This window comes from Sciurus carolinensis, chromosome 3 (assembly GCF_902686445.1).
Source record: "Sciurus carolinensis chromosome 3, mSciCar1.2, whole genome shotgun sequence".
NCBI classification, from domain to species: Eukaryota; Metazoa; Chordata; class Mammalia; order Rodentia; family Sciuridae; genus Sciurus; species Sciurus carolinensis.
The window spans coordinates 175,173,873-175,196,799 of record NC_062215.1 but is presented as its reverse complement, the minus strand read 5'-3'; the positions used below and the strand labels follow the sequence as shown (position 1 = coordinate 175,196,799).

The following is a 22,927-nucleotide window of genomic DNA, read 5'->3' as shown; positions in this document are numbered from 1 at the left end:
GAGGAGGAGGAGGAGAAGGAGAGGCATGTGGGGTGGCCAGATAGCTGGGTGCAGCTTCCAGGGGCAGAGGGGCCCACCATTACTGGAGGTTCTAAGACTCTTCTCATGGCTTCCCTTGGTAGGTTTCATGGGCAAATCTTAGGCCCCATGGCACTGATCTCCAGATGATACTTTTAAAAGTATTGGTTTATTTGTTTATTTGGTATTTTCCCCTGTAGATCGGGTTCATGTCCAAGCTCAGCTAACTCAGTGGAGCCAGCAGATAGTTGGATTATTTATGAATAAGTCATTGGTATCTAAAAAGCATATTTCCAGTGCACAGCTGTGGAAGGTGGGGGTGCCCGGGCGGGGCCTCCCAGGGCTGCCGCGAGAGGCCCAGTGTGGTCCTCCTCTCTCTTTAAAAGATGAGCTTTCCTTCTTCCCCAGTGACCAGGTGTCTGCCAGTGAGACTTCTGCTCCTCCGTGGGCTCGAGGGAGAGACAGCGCTGGCTCAGGCCGGGGAGATGTGGCTGAAAGGACGACTCTCCCCGCCCCTGGGTGTCTGCTGCTCCAGTACCAGGCAGGGAGAGGCCGTGCCAGGCGGCACCTGAGGAATCCCAGGGAGTGGACTGGCGGGATGGGAGCACCCTGGCTGCTTATTTGTAACCACGGAGTGATTCCCTGTGGGGTTTCTGCTCCCCGCCTGCTTCTCCACACTGGAGACCAGCGCCTGGGTTTGCACGCAAGATGCCCAGGGTTCCACCGCCTTCGTCCCCCAGAACGCAGAAGGACACATGCACTTCCAGAGAACTGGGACGTGGCTGCTGGCTGGTCCCACACACGGAGTTCTAGGGTGCCTGCCAGAGCCACAGCCAAGAATGTCCAAGACCACCAGGCCCCCGGCCCTCCATGGGCTTCAGTCCTCTCATGGGGAACCTGGCTCTTGCTTGCTCAAGGGACTTCTACTGGCCTCTGCCTGCTCTTAAGGAGTCATAGGCCACTGAAAGATGAGGACCACGGGGACGTCTCCACTGACGGCAGACAGCACCTGGGACCCAGTGGGGACTCTCACTTCCCTCCCCTCCCCACCCTCCTAACCCTATTAATTTCATGATTTTATAGTGTGGGTGACATTAAGGGTACCTGTGCTGTGCTGACGCTGAAGGTGAATTTCTTTCCTCTGTCCTCAGACTTGGGCCTGATGTTACCCTCGGTAGGAATGGGAGGGACTGGTCGTCTTGCTGGTGAGTTGTTGTTTGTGGTCTTTTTAAAACCTTTTTTTTTTTTTTTCGGTACTGGGAATTGAACCCAGGGGTGCTTCAGTTATGTCCCCAGCTCTTTTATTTATTTGTTTCTTATTGTGACCCTCCTGCCTCAGCCTCCTGAGTGGCTGGGACTACAGATGTGTGCCACGTCACCTGGGTTTGTTCATGTCTTAATGCAGGCAGGGAACCAGAGGGCATTAACTGGTCAGTTTTCTAAGGCTTTTAAGCACTGTGCTGCTGGGCGCCGTGGCCCATGCCTGTAATCCGTGACTCAGGAGGCAAAGGTAGGAGGACAGCAAGGCAGAGGCCAGCCAGGGCGACATAGCAAGATCCTGCCTCAAAAAAAAAAAAAAAAAAAAAAAAAAAAGAAATGGAAATAAATGAATAAATAAAAAAGGCTGCGCTGGGGACGTAGCTCAGTGTTAGAGTGCCCCAAGTTCAATCCCTAGTACCGTAGATAATTAAAATAAAAAAAAATTTTTTTTTTTTTAAAAAGAACCCCATGTAGAAGCACAGGGCTGCTTTGAAGCCGCCGGAGCATTTCACATTCTGTATTCGAGTTTAAACCCAAAAGAGAGTCCCTGGAGAACGAGCTTCCTGACACTGGTCCCCACTTCCAGCGCTGGTCCCAGCGAGGAGCGCGCTCCCACAGGGCCGCTGGCCGCAGCCTGGGAAGAGGCCCTCTGGCTCCTGACCTTTCCTGGGACCTCGGCTCCTCCTCAGGAGCCAGGGAGATGGCAGGGCTTGCAGGTGTGGCCTCGAATTCTGCCCAGTGGGTGCCGGGGAGGGCTGGGGATGCTGGCTGAACCCTGAGCCCAAGGTCTCCCGAAGGCGAAGGCCACCCGCTCCTCCTGTGGGCGTGAAGGTGACCAGAAGTGTCCCCTTGCCAGGAAGGCTGTAGCAGGCATCCCCAGTCCTCCCATGGCTCTCCTGGGTGAGAAAGTGCCGGATGGTGGACTCTCACGGCCTCACTGCTGGTGGGCCTGAGGGCTGGTCCCTCCTCAGCTCTCTCGCTGTCCAGTGTCTCCAGACAACTGTCTCTTCACATCTGTCACCTGCAGCTGCTGGCTGGCAGAGAACGGGAAGCTGGCTGGTCCTCAGGCAATGTGACGGTGGCGCTCGGGGAGAGAAGCATCCTCACTTCCTGTAAGACTGGCTGCCTAGGGAAGAAGAGCCAGAGCAAGACGCCAGCGCCAAGCGATCTCGGCACAGAACCCCTCTGTCCCACACAATCCCTCTTTCAACCCACTCATGTGAAAGAGAATAAAGAGAACTTCCCTCCCAGGTCCTGACTCTTGGCCAGGGCACGACTTGCTTGGCCATGGTCTTCCCTACAGGAAGCAGGCCACCTGGTTGGGCCGCCTGGTTGGGTGGCCCGGTGAGGTCTGCTGGGTCCAAAGGACACACTGACTCCACTGCTCGAGAGCTGGGCACACTGGCTTAGCCGTGTGAAGCATCTGGATGTGTGACCAGCGCAGCTGTCAGCTGCTGGGGGCTATTCATGTGATATTATCAACCATACTCCCCCGACCTGGTGCGGCCTGGACACTGGCAGGGTCAGAGCAGCCGAGCTTTCCCTGGATCTCCCGCGGCTGCCTCTGGGTCTGGGAGGAGGGGCCTGACCCGAGCTGAGGCTTCGCTCAGGAACAGGGCCCTGTGGTGGCTCAGCATGGCCAGGGCCTGCACTTGCGGCCCACAGGTCTCCAGCTAGGCGTGATGCCCAGGGCCTGGCCTGTGTCTCAGTGTGGCTATTTCACAGTGTTTGGCCTCCTTTACTTTGTCCTTTCATTTCCCCTTGAAAAGGTCTAGCTTAGCCTGGGTGTGGAGGTGGCAGGGTGGGGAGTCAACAGGTTGAGGTTGAGAGGGGACACAGAGAGCTGAGAGGTGGTCCTGACAAGGAGCACAAGGGCAGGAGGGAGGTCCCAGGACACAGTGGGGACCCTTGGACCCACCCACCATGGGCTCAGGGTCCCACAGCGACAGAGCTCTTGGGTTGAGGCCTGGGTGGGTTTCTCCCACCAGAACGCAGGCCTAGTTCCAAGGCCAACCTCATTAGTGGGGACAGGCCAGGGCTGACTTTGCAAGCCCATGGGGTGTGGGGGGGTTCTAATCTCTAAGGGATTCAGCTTGGGGGGTCTCTGCCAGCTTGTGTATGAGCCACAGAGGCCAAAAGCAATTTAATAAGCAGAAGAATGAATGAAGGACTGGTCCCTGGGGCCAGGGAAGGCACCGGAACTATGGAAGGGAAGTGGGCCTTCACCACCTGCTCAGTGGGCACACCCAGCGGGTCCACGGGCCCAAAAGTGCAGACGCGGGAGCTTGGCATGCTTTGCTTGGAGCTACGGGCAGGGCCCAGGCTGACTCACTGTGCAGGCTCTTTGCGGAGGAAGCCGTGGAGCCGGGGCGGCTGGTCTTCTGGGGGCCACACAAGGAGAACTGGGGGGTCAGGGCTGAGGCCTTTGCCTTGGGTGGGTCGAGCTCCAGGGTCCCCAGAGTGTGGGGGGTCCTTGGCTTGCAGGCGAAGACCGGTGCAAACTCCCTAGGGAAAAAATGCAATCTGGAGTCCCAACTACCCAACAACAGTCAGGATCGGAGGAGGAGGAGGGCAGCTGCCCCCTGAGCCCTAACAGGTGCCAGGGAGGCACCGTCCCCAGTGTGTGTGGGGAACCGGAGCACAGGGCACCCACAGGCAAGAATCCTGCCCCATGGAGCTCACAGTCCAGGTGAGGAGGGAGAGCGTGAGAAGCAGATCCCAAGGGAATGAAGGCGGGAAGGGGACGGAGCCCTGGAGAGTAGGCATCTTAGATTGGATGGCCGGAAGGCGTGTCAGCAGAACATGGTGCCCAAAGATGTCAAGGTCCCAAATCTCTGGAAATCGTGAATAGGTTAAATTGCATGACAAGGTGGAATCGAAGTCGTAGACTGACCCTAAGGCTCCTAAGTTTGCAGCCTTCCTGGGGCTGCTCATGAGCCAGGCTTACAAGAGGGGGATAGTCTTGACTGATCTAGGCAGGCCCAGGTGTCACAGGGTCCTCAGAAGAGGGAGAGGGAGACCACCCAGGAGAGTCAGAGAAAGACACAGGCTGTGGAAGAAAGGCCCAGAGATGCACCCCTTCCAGAAAAACCTGAAACCAGTGTCCAGGAACTGGCCACCAAAGGTGGAAGGAGAAACCTAAGAGGCAGAAAAACCCAAGGACTGCACAAAGGTGAAGTGCTAGGGACTTACGGACAGAAATGTGTCTCGGACAGTAGCAAGACAGAACACCCCCACCCCAAGGCAGTAGAAAGTGATCTGTTTGCTGAACCACACACAGGTGGGCCTTGGCTCACCGAACGTCCCTGGTCTTTCATAAAGCTATTCGCATGTCCAGTGTGGGGTCAGAAACAGTCTGTGGCCGTACAACATGCTTGGCTGACTGTCTTAAAGACCACTGGTCTCAGAGGGTTTGGGATGCATGCCAGGGTCACCTGGCAGGCCAGAGGCAGTTTTTGACCAAGATGGTTCCAGGTCAAGCTGGAACCCGTCAGCACTGCTGCTGGCTTTGAGGATGGAAGAAGGGCCACAAGGAGGGCCAACGAGAATAGGTGGCCTCTAGAAACAGGGGCAGGCAATGAATAGGCTGTCCCCCAGAAAGGAATGTACCTGTCAACACACCTTGATTCTGGCCCGGTGACTTCTGCCCTACAGAGCTGTAGGTTGATATATGGGTGTTGTTCCGCTCTCTAAGTGGGTGAGACCGTTCCAGCAGCAACGGGAAGCTAACTTTAGATGGGGTGGGCAGGGAGGGTCTTGCTGAGAAAATGAGCAGTCCTGTGAGCAGGCGTTAGACTTCAGTTATCAGATGTGCACTGTAAGAGCCCAGAGTTCACGAGCTTTCCTGAGTCACACATGTAATCAGCAGGCAGCCGAGACCAGGGGACCTTGAAGCCACAGGTGCCCTCAGGATGCAGCCTGGTGCAGCAGCCTCACCAGACATGGTGGCCCTGTGGGAGCGCTAGCTCCCTCCTCCCGCTGCTCCCGGCAGGGGCTGGAAGTGTGGTCTCTCCTCCTGGCCGGGGTCTCTCACCTTGACTTCCTTACTACCTGGATGTAGCGATCTACCTGACCATGTCTGTGAAGACATGGAGTCCCCAGAAGTCACCACTCAGTGAGCTCAGGAGGACTCCAGCTCATGGCAGATGCCAGCCACCGGCGGTGTGCTGTCTTCCCTCCCCAGAGTGGGGCCTCAGCCTGTGGGCTGCACCTGGTCTACACACAGAGGGCTGCCCAGCCTGCTAAAGGACAGACGGCCCTCCAGGCAGGACACAGAGATGCCGGGGCGGTGGCAGGTGTGCGGTGCCAGCTGGGAGAGCAAGACCCAGGACTCCAGCAGGCAGGAGCAGCAGGTGCGCTCCCTGCAGTGGCCAGTGACTCTCAGGTCTGTCCTTCCTCCCTCCAGCTGGTGGCTGGATGTGAGCGAGTTCCCTGACACTTGGGGAGCCTCAGTTTCCCTCCTCTACGATGTCTACATGATGATTCAGTGAGGTCTCACCCTGGGCCACAGGGTCACTGTTGTGGGAGCTTCTTTAGAGAAAACTGTGGATTTTCTATTTTTCTATGAACCCTTCTGTCTTTATATTGAGAATATATCACTTTAATGTTTAGGAAAACAATACTGACAACATCTGAAAAGTCTCTAAATTCAAATTGGGAAAAGACTGGCATAAAAATGGTCCCTACTTTGAACCAGAAGACTTCAGGCCGGATTCAAAAGGATGGGGAGGACATGACTCTACTGCATTTTCAAAAAATTGCCAAATTAAATCGGGGTATACTGGCTGGCGCACACCTATCACCCCAGCTACTCAAGTCAGAGGCTGAGGCAGGAGGATGCTGAGTTTGAAGCCAGCCTAGGCAACTCAGTGAGACCCTGACTCAGAATAAAATAAAAAGGGATGGGTCTACCCCATCGTATTCTGGACTCACCAAGACTCCTCAATAACCGGACCAGTCCCTTCAAATTCCTTCCTCTGCAGACTGCTGGCTTGTCTGTCGGGAGAATCCTGACTCACACCTCAACAGTCACCCTCCGCTGCCCTTTGCCCTAGGACACCGTCAGGTCAGAGCAGGGAGGAGCAGCCTCAGACAGGGGCTCCCTCTGGCTGGCTCCTCCCATTGGCATTGGTCACTGTCCTTGGCCAAGTACCAGGGAGCCAGTCCCGTCACTTTGGGGGCTGCTGCAGGAGGCGGCCATGTTGACATCCTCGTCCTGGGCCACTGTTATTGACCTCTGCAGAGATGAGGGAGAGGACACTGTTGGAGGCAGGATAGATTCCCTGTCCCCACCCCAGCAATGCTGAGCTAGGCAGAGCCAGGAAATAGCACTGGCCTGGCAGAGAAGGCCAGCAGGGCAGGGTAGAGAAAGGAGGCGGAAAGGAAGTCTGTGAGGGTGACCACCTGTGACAGAGAGGTGTCTGCTGCGGGAACACATGGCACTGGGTGCCGAAAAGAAGGACAGTTTTGTATCTGTGTAAACTGGGAGGTGCCCCAAAGAGAGGCGGCCAGAGCCACGCCGATTATAGCAGCAGCTCCTCAACAGGAACACGGTGCTGGAGGAAGAGCTGTAATAGGCCGCGGGAGAGTTCTGGAATGTTGGCGAGTCTCGCCAGGCCACGGGGCATCCCCACAGAGCGTGGAGGCACAGACAGCGCTGTGACGAGGGCACTCAGGAACCTAAGTGGTCCCTGCTCCCGGGTTTGGAACTGCCCCTCCCTCACGGCTGCAGACCTCACATCCGGGTGGGCAGGGCGGAGGTCCCCTCAGCAGCGGTGCGTGTGCGTGCGAGTGGCAGCTGCCCTACTCCACCTGCCCGGCGTCCTGCTTCCGAAGGTGTGGCTCCTTCTCGCTGGATGGACTCTACCTGTCCTGAGCTGCCATACTTCCTCAGGGGACACGGGAGAGGGCAAAAACAAATGCAGACAAGTGTAAATCTTTCTCCTTAAAGTTTTGGATTTCAGATTTTTGTGGATTTAGGAACATCTGCATATGTATGAGATATCTGGGGAGGACCTAAGTGTAAATGCAGAATTCATTTATGTTTACATACACACCTTATGCACCCAGCCTGAAGGCAATTTTATGTGGTATTTTTAAATATTTATGTGCAGGAAACAGTTTGCTGGTGTGGAATTTTCTATTTGTGGCCTTAGTGCTCCAAACATTCCAGATTTTGGAGCTTTTCAAATTTTGGACTTTCTGATTATGGATTTCAACCTTTACTTGCCAAAGAATCACTTCCTGTCTGTGGCAGGACAGGACCTTTGGCAGTGTTTGCCTTCATCCCCACTAGGGATTAGAGAGGAGAGTCCATCTGAGGAGTCCACTTCCCCACCTGTCCCCAGCTCACGTGGCAAATGCCTTCCCATCCAGCGGGGCTGCTCTCTGGGAGTTGCAGGGCTACTTCTGGACCACACCAGGTTGTGGTGGGCGGACAGCAGGGATGGGAAGGTCAAGCCAGAGTCAAGGCCATGCTGGGCAACCAGGGCTGGGAACAAGGCCCTGCTCATTCTGAGGAGCAAGTCAGCCCTGTGCTGACAGACTGACCTATTTCCAGGGGAGTCTTGGCTCTTTGTGATAAATAAAAATTTTTCCCTTAATGAATGCTGTGTGTGTGTGTGTGTGTGTGTGTGTGTGTGTGTATGGTCGGGGGCATTCTATCTCTGAACTACATCCCTACCACCACCTGTCTGTTCCTTTTAACTTTGAGACAGGGTCTCACCAAGTTGCTGAGGCTGGCCTTGAACTTGAGATCTTTCTGCCTCAGCCTCCCGAGTCTCTGGGATTACAGGTGTGCAGCACCACGGCCAGCTGATAAATGCATTTTTAAAGCCTGGTCAACAGTGTCTTTTCCCAGCTACTCAACACTAGGGATTGTGAGAAGTTGATAGAAAAGAGAAAAAGAAGGGAAAAAAAAAACACAAAACTTTGCCACGGAGGAGGGAGGAGAGAGAGCAGAATGTCAGGGTCTGAATTTTACCCAGTTTTCAAACGAGGAATTTTACAGAAGTCTGTCATCCCATCTCTGGTCACCCAAAGTCACTGCTCTGGGGCTCCTGCCACCGCCCAGCTCCTCTTCTGGGATGAGGCTCTGCCCTCATGAGATAGAGAGAGAGATAGAGATAGAGATAGAGAGGGAGAGGAGAGACATGGAGATAGAAAGAGGCAGAGAGGCAGAGAGGAGAGAGAGAGAGAAGAAGGAGGAGGAGGAGGAGGAGGAGGAGGAGGAGGGGAGGGGAGGGGAGGGGAGGAAGAAAGAGGCGCTGACACGGGAAGCCGAGTGCGCACGTTCCCTGCACAGGGAGTGGTTCTTTCTCCCCTCTTCTCTGACATGTGTTCCGACAGCCAGGTGTGGGACATAGAGACAGCCAACCTGTGTGTGGTGTCCGTCTTTGAGGACAGTGGGAGCTGGCTGGGGACAATGTGACAAGGCGGTGAGCCCCGTGCCTGTGGCAGGGGTCCGCACTGCTGGGCGGTGCCGAGCTGCGGCCCGGGGGCTGCAGTCAGTGGTGAGAAGAGGCTGGGGTGGGCGGACAGTGGCAGCCAGCTGGGCAGCAGGCGCCACGCTCTCCTGGCACCTTCTCCTGCTCGTGCAGACCCCTGGGATCGGGCTGAACATCAAGGTTGGACGGTGAGGGCAGCTGTGACCCCGCTGAGCCTCGTGAGGGGCCGTTGCTAGGAAGTGGGCCTTCGGCTCCTGCCTGTCATGAAAACGGTCGTTTCTGGAGCGCGCGGGCTGTCCCCAGTGATGAGCCTCATAAAGAGCTCGGAACCCACAGCCTGGAGGGCTGGTTTCTCTGACCGAATCTGAGGAGGATCTGCTGGCCCTCTGAGGTCTCTCATCCTGAATCTCCTCCCCATTTCAAGAGGGACGGAGAGCCCCTGATCCAGCAGACAAGCTCCTGCTTCAGTCACCCAGACAGGGAGGACAGATAGGGAGATGGGCCCCGGGACATGGCCTGCAGCCATCGGGCTGGAGGTGGCCAGGTTCTGGGACCCAGGACCCCACCGTCACTCCGGCCTCTGGCTCATCCTGCCACATTTTACAGCCTCTGCCCTGTAGAGGCTGAGCCCTGTAGGGACCTCCACCTGTCTCCTGACTGACAGAGCAGAGCAGGATGAGGCAGGGCGGCTGAGACGGGGCTTCAGCCCAGGGGCCCTTCTCCTGCGCCATCTCCTCCCTGTTCCTCCTGGGCCTCCTCCCTGTCCCTCCTGTGCCTCTGACTTTCTCCACAGAGGGTGCAGCTCTGGGTCCTTCTGCCTGCTCTGGGTGGCAGCCACAGCTCCCAGTGTGCCTGGGGCCTCTAGACCTGGGGGGAACCCCGGTTTCTGTGGGGTTCCCATGGTGGCCCTGCAGGCAGGGCAGTAGTAAGGGGACGGCTGGCTGGCTTCCTGGAGGGAGGCACAGTCACAGGGACCTGGGGCCTGCTCACTGCAGACGCAGGGATGGAAGGGCCTCCTGTTCCACCAGGAAGGCTGGGCAGGGGAGGCCTGGGCGGGGCCGGACACTCCTCTCACGCAGAGACGCTGAGGGTGTCCGCCCTCCATGTGTGCTAGCCCCGTAGTTTGGTGTCCAAGGTTGAATTCTCCATCTTGAGTCACTCTGCTGGCAGGGTGCCTGTGGCCAGGTGGACATGGAAGGGGCAGCAGGCGAGTCTGGGCTTGGGACAGGCTGGTCCGAGACTGGACCGGCCCTGCCGCTGTCCCTGAGCAGTTCCCTCAGATCTGCAAAGGGACTGGAGGGATCAAGGGAAGGTCCTTCCTCACTCTAAAGGGCCCTGTTCTGTCCTAGGAAGCTGACGCCACAACGTTCTCCATCTCCCCCGCCACCCGGCTTCTTCACGCCTGAAAAGCAAAGGCAGGCTGCTGCCCCCAAGTCCCCAAATCACATCCCTGGAGCACGGTCCCTCACTGCTTCTTGAAATTGGTCTCTGGGGCGTGTTTATGAGTGTCCTCTCCTTGGCTCTGACATGCCTGGGGTTACTGGGCGTGGCGGCAGCAGCCACGGGGGTGCTGTTTCAGGACCTGGAGAAAGCTCCAGGCTGTTGTCCGAGGCTGGGCCGGGGAGCCTTCCCGGACTCGTGGGTGCTGTCTGTCTGTGGGGCCTCCTGACACCAGGCCTCGCGAAACCCCGCGCCCTACCTGCTGGTCTCTCTGCTGCCGGGGTCCTGGGACACCTCCTTCAGCCAGCCGTGGGCCGCTGCGGGGAACAGGTGAGGCTCTTCCTGCTGTCCAGCCGGTGCCCACCCTCCTGGCTTGTGCTCCGAGGCTATGGGGAGAAGAGAGCTCAGTCTGCACCTGCACTGCAGCCTCTGGGGGCTCTTTCCTGGCTCGGCCGCAAAGCAAGGTGAGCGGGCAGCCGGGCAGTGCCCGGAGGTGGGCGCTCTGCACCGGACACCTGGGAACTTGTGTTCAGAGGGTGCAGCGCAGGAGGCTCCCTGGCTCCTCTTGGTCCTGGGGACAGTCTCCCTGGGCCACCACTCCGTGCCTCGCAGAGCAGCTCTGGGGCACGTGGCTTATCGGGAACTCAGTGGTGTCCTGTGTTGTTTCCAAACCTGGCAACCCAGAGGCGGGCTCTCCTCACCACCCGCCCCAAGCTGCCTTCAGGCTGAAGCCCTCAGTGTATCGTGGGTGCTGGCAAGTGCCCAGGTCCAAGGCCCAGGCCACCAAGCCACTTAGGAGACCCGCACGGGGAAGCAGAGACGCTGCGCTGCCCTCCCAAGGACCTGGGGTCGGGCCTGTCTCTATTTCAGATGCCATGCCTGCTTCCTCCCCAGCCCCAGCTCTCTTCTAAGCGCTACAGCCCAAGGTCCCTCCCTGTGACATGATGCTGTGACAGGCTCTGAATGCCCTACTTGGTTGCTTCTCTGTTTTCTTCTCCTATACTGAAGATTGAACACAAGGCTTTTAACCACTAAGATCCATCCCTGGCTCTTCATATTTCTTATTTTGAGACAGGATCTCACTAAGTTGCTAAGGTTGACCTCTAACTTATGATCCTCCTGCTTCAGCCTCCCAACTGATGGAGATTACAGGTGTCTACGTCACTGCACCAGGCAGAGCTGCTCCTTAATCCAAGCTCCTCTCAGTTCTTCCATTTAGAAAACACCTCAGCTGTATCCTAAGTATAAAGGAATCTTCCCTGCAGGTTTTCTTGAGCCCAGAGCTTCCAGATAATTCTATTTGGACTTATACAAAAAATTCACTTCTGCCAGGCATGGTGGCACACCCCTGTAATCCAATCAACTTGGGAGACTGAGGCAGGAGGATCAAGTTGGAAGCCAGCCTCAGCAATTTAGTCAGACCTTCAGCAACTTAGAGAGACCTTACCTCAAAAATAAAATAAATAAATAAAAAAGACGGTTAGGACAAAATTTTATAATTTATGACAAATTATTTTTATCTCATTACAAAATGTTAAATCACATAATTTCTTAACTAAATTTGTTATTTTTATAATAGACCACTATTACAGAGAACATCAGCTTTGTAAAATGTTCTCCTAAACCTTCTATTTTAAAGACTTTATATGAATACTTTTAGAATACAAAGAAACAAGTTAACAGCACTGATGTTTTCATATTAACCAAGTTTAACTTTCGAAGAAAAATTTAGAATCTGGAATGTAGCATAATACTCTAAAATAATAGTTATTGTTCAACCAGAGTTGGACAAACAATTATTTTTATAAAGACTGGTTTATCTTAAAAAAAAAAAAAAAAAAAAGACGGTTGGGATGTAGCTCACTGGTAGAGCATCCATGAGTTCAATCCCAGTACCTCAGGAAAAAAAAATCATTCCTGATATGGAGGCTGACAGGTGGTTTTATTTCCAGTCCACCCTGAAGTCTACCTGGAACTAGAGTCTGTCTGGAACTAGAATTTCCGGCTTCTCTGATCCCATCTTGGTGGGCCCGCTCGCTGGGCCTGTGTGTGCTCCCTGCTCAGGGCACTCAGAGTAAGACCCAGGGGACAAAGCCCAAGTGTGGCGGGCGGACGGCGCTCTGACAGCTGGATGCACAGGACTTCCCAAGCATCTCAGGAGCCCCCACATCCTCTGGGACCAGCACCACCCTGGGAGAAAGGAGCGCCCTGAGCAGCCTTGAGCCCCCTTGAGCCCCCCTGAGCGCCCCCAGGCCCCCTTCTCCAGCACGCACCCTGCCGCATACCACCCTGTGGACGCTGGGGTCCCACCAAAGAGAAGCAGACAGAGCACGAGCTGAGGGACGGCGGGGAGGGAGGCACTCGGCAGGTGGGAAACTGCTTTCCCCAGGCTGATGGTTTCCACGATTTCTAAGCCGCATTCTTGGGTTTTTCTCTTGGGAACTATTTCCTCTTGGCTCCACCGGGTTGAGCCCTTTGCTTAAAAGGAACGTCCATCTTGGCCCTGCATGAACTGGCCAAGCCGTCTGGGTCCCACAGGCTGCTCCTGAGTCTGTCCTGAGGGTCTTACTCAACAACTCCACGTGCAGCCCAGGAGGGGCTCCCAGAGGCCTGCAGGAGGGGCCTGATTCCCAGCGCAGCCAGGGACCCCTGTGGGGAGCAGGCGCGGGCCAGCTGTGTCTGGGACGGGCAGGTGAGAGGACAGTGTGGAAGAAAGAGCTGGAGAACAGGCCTGCGTGCAGAAGCGTCCAGAGGAAGTCGGTTCAGGAAGGAGCGCCCCGGGGGAGGGTGTGGGAGCCAGCCCACCACTGCCGCCCTCACCGCTTATCAGCCACCGCGCCCTTGCCAGGAGCCCAGAGGCGGCCTCTGCTGGCCTCCGCACAGCCTCATGGGCACAGACGCCGAGGCCGCTTGCCATCCCTCTCTCAGGCCCAGGCTGGTGAGGGCAGGAGACCAGCTGGCCTCAGTCCGCCCAGGGGTGAGGGTCTGGGCAGAAGAGGGGCTGGCCTGGAGGGCAGAGGAAGACGAGTGCACCCCAGGACAGACCACCGACCGGAGGACCGTGCGGCCGCGCCAAAGGCAGAACTTCCGCCAAGTAACAGGGTTTTAAGGAGAACTCAGGGTCACCTCGGCAGGCCCAGGCGGGAGCGGGTGACTTTCCTGTGCCAGGCAGGGGACCGAGAGGGGCTGAGGCTTGTGATGGTCCGTGGAAGTGGGAGAGGAGCCGGCGCTGAGGCCGGCGGGCTGAGCAACAGGGGCAGGCGCAGGGAGGGACCCGAGGAACAGGGACGCGGCGTGCAGGGCGGGCTGCCGGGTGCCCCTGCCGGCACCACTTGGGAAGACCAGCTGCTCCCTCCTCAGGCGCGGACTCGGACAGCGTGTGACCAGCAGGCTGGGTGCCCTGGAGGGTGCCCGCCATGTTCACGTGAGGAATTAGGATTCCACCAGCCGCAGCGACTCGGACGGCTCTGTGCACGACAAGCTCACGGGCCTCCACACTTCAGGTGGCAGCACGGTAAATCCCTCCCAGAGAATCAACCAAGAGCACCTGCCCGGCAGGCACGAGGCCCCTGGTTCGGTCCCAGCCCCACCAAACAAAATCCAAACCATCACACTTGTAAGCAGGACTGGCAGGGAGCCCTGGTGGCCGTTTTGGTACAAGGAGGTCCTGAGGCGCTGAGCCGCCCTGAGTGGACCGCGGAGGCTGCTGGAGGTCCAGGCCTGTGGGACCTGCACGCACTTTCAACTCCAGGGCATTGGATCAAACTGACCGAGATTCTATGAGGACCGAAGATCTCACAGGGCAGCAGAGACCGCGTGGTGAATCATCGAGCTAGTCACCTTTACAGACGGAGCACCAACAGCCACGACTTAAAACACAAAATAACTGCAGACCTAAGTTGGGAACTGCTCCTCAAGAGCCCCTTAGGCACACCTGTGACCCCAGCTACTGGGGAGGCTGAGGCAAGAGGACCACAAGGCCAGCCGGGGCAACGTAATGAGACCTGTCTCAAAATGGAGGAAGGGCGACGTAGCTCAGTGGAACAGCCCCTGTCTAGCAGGGAAGAAGCCCTGAGTTTAATCCCTAGTACAAGAAGAAAGAAAGGAAGGAAAGAAAGAAAGAAAGAAAGAAATCGCAACCTCCCTCCAAGTCCCTCCAAATCTCCAGCGGCCTTCAGCCTCACAAACCAGCCCACCACTCCGACCCTGGTCAGAGCCTTTGGGTCCAGTCGTGAGCAGACCTCCAGGTTCTCAGATGTTTCTCATACTGGACTCTGACCTGCTCCTGGTTGTTTTCCTATTTGAATGGAAATCAGAGTCTTATCTGAACTGCCCACAATCTTTTTAATTTCCTCTTGAAAATTAAAAAAAATACTTTGTGCATTTCTGATTCAAAATACTTATTATTTTTGGCATCTAAAAACCACTCTTGCCCCCCATCCGTCTGGTTGATTCAACTGGATGCTGCGGAGCACATTTGGACCCAGAGTTGTTTTGCTGCGGCAGCACTTGGACTCGGGGCAGCCTTCCCGGGCACCGCGGCCTGCCCTGGCACCAGAATCTGAGGCACTAAAGCCCGGGTCACAGGTCTACACTGCTCTGGTGTGAACGTGGTTTGAGTGGGTCCCCCAGGGAGTCGCAGGCTGGAAGCAATGTGGAGGTGGTGGGCCCACCAGAGGTGGGGGGTCCAGGGCAAGGTGATTAGCTCAGGGGGCACTACCCTCTGGAGGGATTGCAGTTCTCATGGGACTCTACCTAGATCCCTCTGGAGTGGGTTATAAAAAGAGCAAAACTGGCCCTTCCCAGCTCTACCTCTTGTCCTGCCATATGATCTCTCCCCCTTGCGTGCCCCACCAGGATGTCACTTACCATGTTGACCCAGCCAAAGAAGCCCCACCTGAGGCTGAACGAATGGGGCCACCTGAACTTGAACTTTCAGTCACCTAAACTTAGTTAAATAGACCTCTCATAATATGCCCAGCCTCAGGTGTCCTGTTACAGAAACAGGAACTGGTAAGGTAGACAGTGTTTGGAGATCCCAACTCCAAAGTCTCACATGAAACCTTGGTTCTCCCGATCAGAAACCTCGCTCCCGAAGCTCGCAGACGTGAGCGGCAGACACAGAACTCCAGGAAGGAGCTCTGGAGGACCAGCCCAGCCTCAGGGCTGGCTGTGTGATCAGAGACCTGCAGCCTCCGTGCCCTGGGGCTGGGGCTGAGGTCAGAGGGCTTTCCAGGAGCAGGCCTGCACCTGCCACCCCGCTGTTGCTTCACTTGGATTCTCGATGTCACAAGCCCCAGAACTGTCCCCATACGCAGCAGTGTTCTTACATGAAGAGGTGGTGCGGCACTCAGGGACACTGGGCGTGGCCTCCTTGCAGATGGCCAGGCGAGCGGCGGGCAGGGCCTGAAGGCAGCCATTTCTGGCCCATTGGCCATTCTGGGGAGAAACCAGATGGTCTTCCATCCTGCAGAAAAACATGGAAAACAGCGATCAGTGCAGACAGCTGGGGGCACCTGCCTGTTGGCCACCCCGCAGCACCATAAGCAGACCCTGGGGGACGTGCCTGAGATTCTTTTGTGAAATTGGTATTTCTAAGACCCTTCTGAGGGTATTGGCAGAAACCAGGCCTGTGAAGCAGGAGCCCCACCTCACTCCTGTTAGCCCTGCTGGGAATCCACAGTGACACAAGGGGTTGTGTATTTCTAACACGTAATTATGTCTTACATCTTTGGGTGACATGGGCCCACGATATTTCAACCAAAGAGCTTAAGGCACAAATCTGCTTCTTCTCCAAGGATGCAGCAGATGCACGAAAGGATGAACCCAACCAGAGAAGAAATGACTGCTGTCACGTCAGCCGCGAGCAGAGGGAGGAAGAGCAGGACTGGGGAGAGCCTGTTTGCTTACACCACCACCTAAATGACGTGGCAGGAAGCCCCCGTGGGCTGACTCAGTGCCCAGAGGGGTGGAGGTGGCTGTCTGGCCAGACCCAGGTCAGGCAAGATGGAGGCTGGAGTGAGCTGCCAGGGGCAGGCTCCTGGGGTGCCCTCCACAGCCCCCCAGAGGACCTTCCAGGGTGCCTCGGCAACAGAGGAGACAGCAGTCACCACTCAGCAAGGGCCTGGTGGGGACACACGATGACAAGCTTGTACCTGCCTAGGGCTGACTCTGGAGTGGCTTCTTAAATATCAAGTCCTCCAGGCTCAACCCAATTAGGAAAGGCAAGGAGACACACCCACAGCCCGAGGGGCAGGAAAGACTTCTCTGTGCAGGGACCTCAAATCCAGAGCTGGGGTTCTCTGGAGTCCATAAAGGGAGAGTTTCTAGCAGGGGGACACTGGAGCAAGGTGAAGCAGGGGAGAGAGACACTTACGCTGCCTTGTTACAGAAAGATTTAAGCAACGGCTGCTGTCCTGCCCCACCCACTCCTCCAGAAAGGCCCTATGAGAGGGCAGTGGGGTGTGGGGTGCCCTGGGTGGTGACTGAGAAGACCCTGCCACCCAGGCCAGGCCAGGCGTTCAGACGTGATCTCTTGGGGGTGGGGGGGATGAGGAGCCAAAGAAATGGTCCTGGGTGCCTGCGAGACCACCCCGCCATGGCCACGGGACCGGTCAGGGAGGAAGATGACTCAGGGAGGCCAGCGTGGGGCAGAGCAGGGCAGGATCTGGCCAGCAGGCCAGCTGTGCTGTCCCGGGGTGTCCATGCCCTTCCCCAAGGGAGGGGCTCAGATGTGGATCTAGGAAGTGCTGGACGGGGTGCTGGGGACACAGGTAGCAGCCCAGGCTGGCTTTGGGAGTCATCTGTGTGTGGTGGCCATCAGGGACAGGCAGGAGGGACGAGGGCCTCTGGAGGAAGGGCAGGAGGCAGAGGGCAGCCTGCAGCCACAGGAGAGCCACGGCGGGAGGCGGGCAATGACAACCTCGGAGCGCGTGGCCCCAGGGTCCCCCCTGGGATGCTATCAGGTCACCTGGTGGCAGTTCCTTCCAGAAGTGCTGCCCCGCCACCCAGGGCTGTGAACAGGGCAGGGTCAGGACGCAGTCGGAGAGGGCCCGAGGGAGAGGGACGCGGACACGGAAGCGCGTTGACAGGCCTAAGCAACAGTAGGAGGGGAGGCGGAAGACGGAGGCGCCAGGAGCGGGAGGCCTGCTGTGGGCCAGCGCCCGGGAGGCTGGGCAGAGGGGCAGAGAGCCAGCGTCGAGGGGGCCAAGGTGCCGGTGCTCCCCCAAGACCTTTCTGTTCTTGATGATAAGACCGTTCATCCTGCAGACGTCACATGCAGAATGACCTGACAGCCCCATTCCTAACACAGCCACTTAGTGTCTGGTATATATTAAATCTTTAAGAAAAAATGCAAAATAAACCAGGAGCCAAGGTGCACACCTGGAATCCCACCCACTCAGGAGGCCGAGGCAGGAGGATCCCAAGTTCCAGGCCAGCTTGGGCAACTGAGATTCTGACTCAAAATAAAATTTAGAAAGGGCTGGGGATGTGGCTCAGTGGTAGAGTGCTTGCCTAGCACGGGTGAGGCCCTGGGTTCAATTCTTAGTACTGAGAAAGCTAAAAAACAAACAAACAAAAAAAGCAAGTATTGACTTAAAAAATACTAACTTGGGATCACTACAAATGACCAGTATGACTATTTCACACTGTTTTATAATTTGCTTTCCACTCAGCAAATATATTGTGAGACTTTTCTAAACACTGTTACCCATTTCCAATACTATCTTGTGTGGATATAATTTGCATAATCAGCCTCCTATTTTGGGCATGTAGATTACTTCTGTTTTTATAAATAATACTTCAATAAATGCCCTCGTATATATTTATGAATATCTGTTACTTCTCAGTATAAAATTATAGAAGTGGAACTACTGACTCCCAAAGTACTAGTGATACTATCAGAGCTAAGATTCAGGCAATGCTGTTCCTGGGGGTTCTGGTCGTACAGAGTCACACAGACTTTCTGGAGGTGAGTTCCAAACGTGGAGAAGCTAAAAACCCTGCCCACGGCCCCCTGGGGCCTCCCTGGTCTCCTGCACTGACTAGATCTCTCCATCTTTCCTCACCGCACGGCCACTGATGGCAGAGGTCACAACTCCTTGTCCTCCTGACTGAGGCAGCCCATCCAGCAGAGGTGATGAAGACCTTTGTTGAATCAACCAGATGGAGGGAGCTGGGGACCACCCCTACTTAGTTACAGGGAGGGCCATCCATTAGAAGGTGCTTTCACGAGTGGGCAGGTACCCTAGCCAAACTCCTCCGTGGGACAGTGCTCCATGGGGGAGCCACACTGCTCACTGTCTAAAATCGACACTTAGTAATTCTACATATTTACAGGGCACAGGGCCACATTTCAATACTTGCAGACAGTGAGATGAGCCCACCAGGGTCACTGGCACATCATCTCATTCTAAGGATGTTTTCATTCTCAGGAGATGCACATTGAGAGTCTGCAACCATCTTCCAAACAGTTCAGCCAAAAATTAAAAATAAAAAAAAAAAAATTTAAAAACCGTATGTGTGTACATGATATATCAAACACACAGAAAGCAGGCGAGAGAGCTAGCAAATGCGACCACGAGTTCTTTACTGTGACATTCTTTCAACTTATCAGCAAGTTAAAAACACTGGTTGTGTGTTGGAGAGAGAAAAGGGCACAATCCTAGTTTGCATACCAGTAATTAAAAATAAAAACCTAGAAACAGAAGCATATGGTAACTGATTTTGAAATCTAATCAAACAGACCTCGGAGCACTCATCTAGCCGGGCTTTGGGTGTTTACCAGGCCGATGCCAGATGGGCGGCAGACTTGTCAAGAGCGGGTGCCTGGGACCCTGGTCTCCCGGGAGCGTGGCACCGACTGCAGGCGGTCCACGCTTTATTTGTTGCTAAATCCCCAGGGGCTGATTGTTTATTACAAAATTACTGTGAACTGAAACTGGAAATAGCTGAACTTCCCAGCGGGGGGTGTCTAGGTGAAGTGTGGCACTGTCACTAGAAATCCGCCACGGCTGCTGTTGGTGGCACACACACGTGGGGTGTGCCTGCTCACCCTCAGCCCGTCCACGTGTTTCTCATGCAGGTGACAGAAGGGGGCTGTCCCCTGCCCACTGAACTGCCATCTGGGGGCTTCCCAGGCCTTCCAGGGGGGCCAGAGGCTCCGGGGAAGCAGCCTGATGTTCCGCTTCCACGGAGGGTCGGACGGGCGGGGGAACCGGTAACGCGGGGCCGCTCCTGCTCCCTGTTTTCCTCTTGAGCTGGGCTGGGCTGGACCTCAGGGCCTCACGCGCGCCTGGCACCCTCTCCACCGTGAGCCGGCCCCAGTCCACTGCGCTGCTCTACAAGGTCATCTCAACTAGATCTGGAGCCTCCAACTGTGACAGAGGCCACCGAACGACACAACAGGAGCCCGTCCACGCGGCCCCTCGTTCCTTCTGGTCTGTCCTCTGGAATGACCCTGGCCAACACGGGTTAACCCCTGTCCCGACTTCTCTGTCTGAAAGAAGAAACCTGGGTGAGGGGAGCAGGGGGTCTCAACCTCTTTCCTTCCGAACAGCCTCACGAGGTAAATAATAAAGAGATAGATGATTTCCAGTATGAATGCTTTATTTTGCATCTTTAAACGTACACATCTTACGGGGCAGTTAAGCAAAATGAAGCTTAAGCAAATAAACTCCCGCCTCCTTTCGCCTGGACTTACACTGGGCACCCGGTCCTGTGGCCACTGGGGGTGACGGGCCTGCGCAGGGGCTCGTCCCCGCTCCACTGCACGCTGGCCGGCCCCTTCCGCCGCGACTTCCCAGTGTTGGTCATGATCTGGTGGAAGGAAGAGGACATGGGCTCAAGACACCACCTCCCGACAGAAGCAGAACGGCCCACACGGATCCATCGGTCTCCAGTGACCAGGTCAGAGGGACTCAGGTAAGCCCTTTTAGGCTGGCAAAGGACACCACGCAGCAGAATGATCTTAAAAATGCCAAACATAGGCAAAGGAAGAAAACTGCCGCCTACAGAGACTTATCACCTCTCTGGAACGCACTGGATTTCTGAAAGTGAGGAGAAAAGACAGACGTGACTTCACAAAAAATCACCATTTCCACACGTGTAGTTTATCAAAGATGAGCCAAGTCAGTAGGCAAATGAGAAAGTGGGAGAAATATGTGCAGCAAATTTAATGGCTAAGAGGTTAACACCTTCATTATGTAAGAAATGCCAACAAAATAATAAGTAAAACACTAAATAACTGGGCAAAGAATTCACACAGTTGAGTCACAAACTAGGAATAATTACCAGCAAATAGAACAATGACCAACTGTAGGAGGGATTAGAAATTACAGCTTGACAGAAAAGATCACTCTCCAACTCTGCATGTGAAGGACATGTAGGCCGCAGTCACCCCCAGCCACTGCAGTTTGAGACGACTCTTGGGAAGCAACTTGGCATCGGACGTCAAGGGTCAGAAAGATGTTCCTATCTTTGGGTGCAGATTCTAGTTAAGGAGTCCGAAATATGGAAAATGTTAAATAAACAGTTTTTCATTATAAAATTATGGGAGTAAAACTAGAAGGATCTGTCTAATAAAAGGGCAATAATTAAGTAAAATATGGCATATTCATTTGACGTAGCACATGGCCACTTACACTGATAAAGAATAGGCAATGAAGAAAAATGTTCATTTAAACACTGAATAATAACCAGGTGATAACAATGTACATAAATAATATTGTCAATCATGCTTAAAGTACACAGAGGCAGGAAGGAAATGAGGGCTGAAGTGACCAGTGACCAGGACGGCTCTGCAGGAAAGCAGGACCAGGAACGATTTTTTTTTTTTGTTCTAAGTTTTCTGTAATAATGTCATAATGATGCTAATAATTAAGAAAAAATGTTTAAAGGAGAAATTATGGTAAAACTGATGAAATCCAAATAAAGTCTGTGGATTGAACCCATGTCAACTTCCTGGGTTGATCTTGTGCTATAAATGACATAAGAAGCAACCACTGGGGGACACTGGGTGCGGGGTGGGCAGGATCTGCCTGGCTGCTTGCCCAACATCCAGTGAATCCAGCCCCATTTCTTTTTTATTTTTATGTTTTGGTACCGGGTATTGAACCCAGCTCACTTAACCACTGTGCCACATCCCCAGTCATTTTTAATATTTTATTTAGAAGAAGGGTCTTGCTGACTTGCTTAGGGCCTCACTAAGTTGCTGAGGCTGGCTTTGAACTTGTGATCCTCCTGTCTCAGCCTCCTGAGCTGCTGGGATCACAGGCAGGCGCCACTGCGCCAGGCGAAATCTATTGCCATTTTAAAATAGAATCACAAATGAACAAAAAACCACATAAAGCCAAAAATGTTTTTAAAATTGAATTTATACCTTTGATTTCTTGATTTCTGCTGAAAAGGAGGGTGTTATGGTTTGGATGTGAGGTGTCCCCAAAGGCTCAAGCGTGAGACAGTGCAAAAAGGTTTAGGGGAGAAACGACTGGGCTGTGGGAGTCTTAACCCACTCAGCGGCTAGGCCCCCGACAGGGACAGCGAGACCGGAGGTGGGGAGGGCGCCTGCCTTCGGTGCGTATCTGGTGAGTGAGCCAAGCCTCCCTCTCCTCCCACCCTGGGAGCGGCTCCCCTCACCCGAAGCTCACCTCGCCCTGAGAATGCAGCGCTGTCTGTGGCCCGAGACCCCTGCAACCCCAGCCCCCAAACCAGCTTCTCCCCAATTGTTCTGCGCAGGCCTTTCAGTCCCAGCAGTGAAAAAGCTGCCTAAAGCACAGGGATAAGGAAAGAAGGGCCAAGGCCTCGGGCCCTGGGTCTCAGCTGAGCCTGGACAGCTGAGCGAGGGGAGCCGCGGGCAGGGAGAGGGAGACCAGCAGGGAGAGGGAGACCAGCAGAGAAGGTGGAGGCTGCCCTCTGGGCAGACGGACACACCACGCTCCGCAGGAGGACCTCAAGTGCAGCTCCTCCCGTTGCAGCCCGAAGTTTCCAGAAGCAGGGTCTCCACCCCAACGCCTGATGTGGCCATCGGGATCCTGGGGCTCCCCTCCTCTGGTCCGCTGCTGACTGTCCTCTGCCTGACTCCCTAAACCAGACCGCAGTGGGACCTCAGGCTGCTGGCACCTCTTCCCTTTCCCTCTCCCTGCACTGGTCAGACCAGCCTCCCGGCCTAAGTGAGGCCACTGGAGGAGGGGAACGAGGCCGGAGGACCGTGCTGCCAGCCCTTGGCTCCCGCCTCCACCAGGGATCCTGAGCCAACGCGTCACTCAGACTTGTGTTTAAGACTTGCTACATCACCTCCTTAAAACTGCAGAGGTGAAAACTTGGAATAGAACCACCACTTTGATCCAACTATCCACTCCTTGGTTTATACCCAAAGGACTTAAAATCAGCACACTACAGTGACACAGTCTAATCAATGTTTATAGCAGCTCAATTCACAATAGCTAAGCTATGGAACCAACCTAGACGCCCTTCAACAGATGAATGGATAGAGAAAATGTGGCACGTATACACAACGGAATATTACTCAGCCATAAAGAAGAATGAAATTATGGCATTTCCTGGCAAATGGATGGAATTAGAGACTATCAAGCTCAGTGAAATAAGCCAATTCCAAAAAACCAAAGGTTGAATGTTCTCTGATATTCAAATGCTGACTCACAATATGCGGGGCAGCGGGGAAAGTTCAAGGGATTGGACAGGGTGGAGCTGGGGAAGGGAGGGGCATGGGAATGGGAAAGATAGTAGAATGAATGGGGCAGAAC

The 22,927-nt window shown here is 54.9% G+C and overlaps 1 protein-coding gene across 4 annotated transcripts in view; it reads right to left on the bottom strand.

Annotated features, from left to right (window-relative positions):
- Positions 1–1,621: 1,621 nt before the first annotated feature.
- Armc9 (armadillo repeat containing 9) overlaps positions 1,622–22,927 on the bottom strand; it is a 136,375-nt gene continuing 115,069 nt past the window's right edge. For 2 of the 4 annotated variants that reach the window (XM_047545557.1, XM_047545558.1), the window contains exons 21-24: positions 19,867–19,982; positions 15,494–15,630; positions 10,423–10,549; positions 1,622–3,783 (exon numbers count right to left, since the gene is read on the bottom strand). In XM_047545557.1, coding sequence (XP_047401513.1) covers positions 3,501–3,783; positions 10,423–10,549; positions 15,494–15,630; positions 19,867–19,982 — 663 coding nt within the window. In that variant the 3' untranslated portion in view covers positions 1,622–3,500. Of the gene's footprint in view, positions 3,784–10,422; positions 10,550–15,493; positions 15,631–19,866; positions 19,983–22,927 lie in introns of those variants that run through there. The other 2 variants (XM_047545559.1, XM_047545560.1) reach the window with 2 other exon arrangements.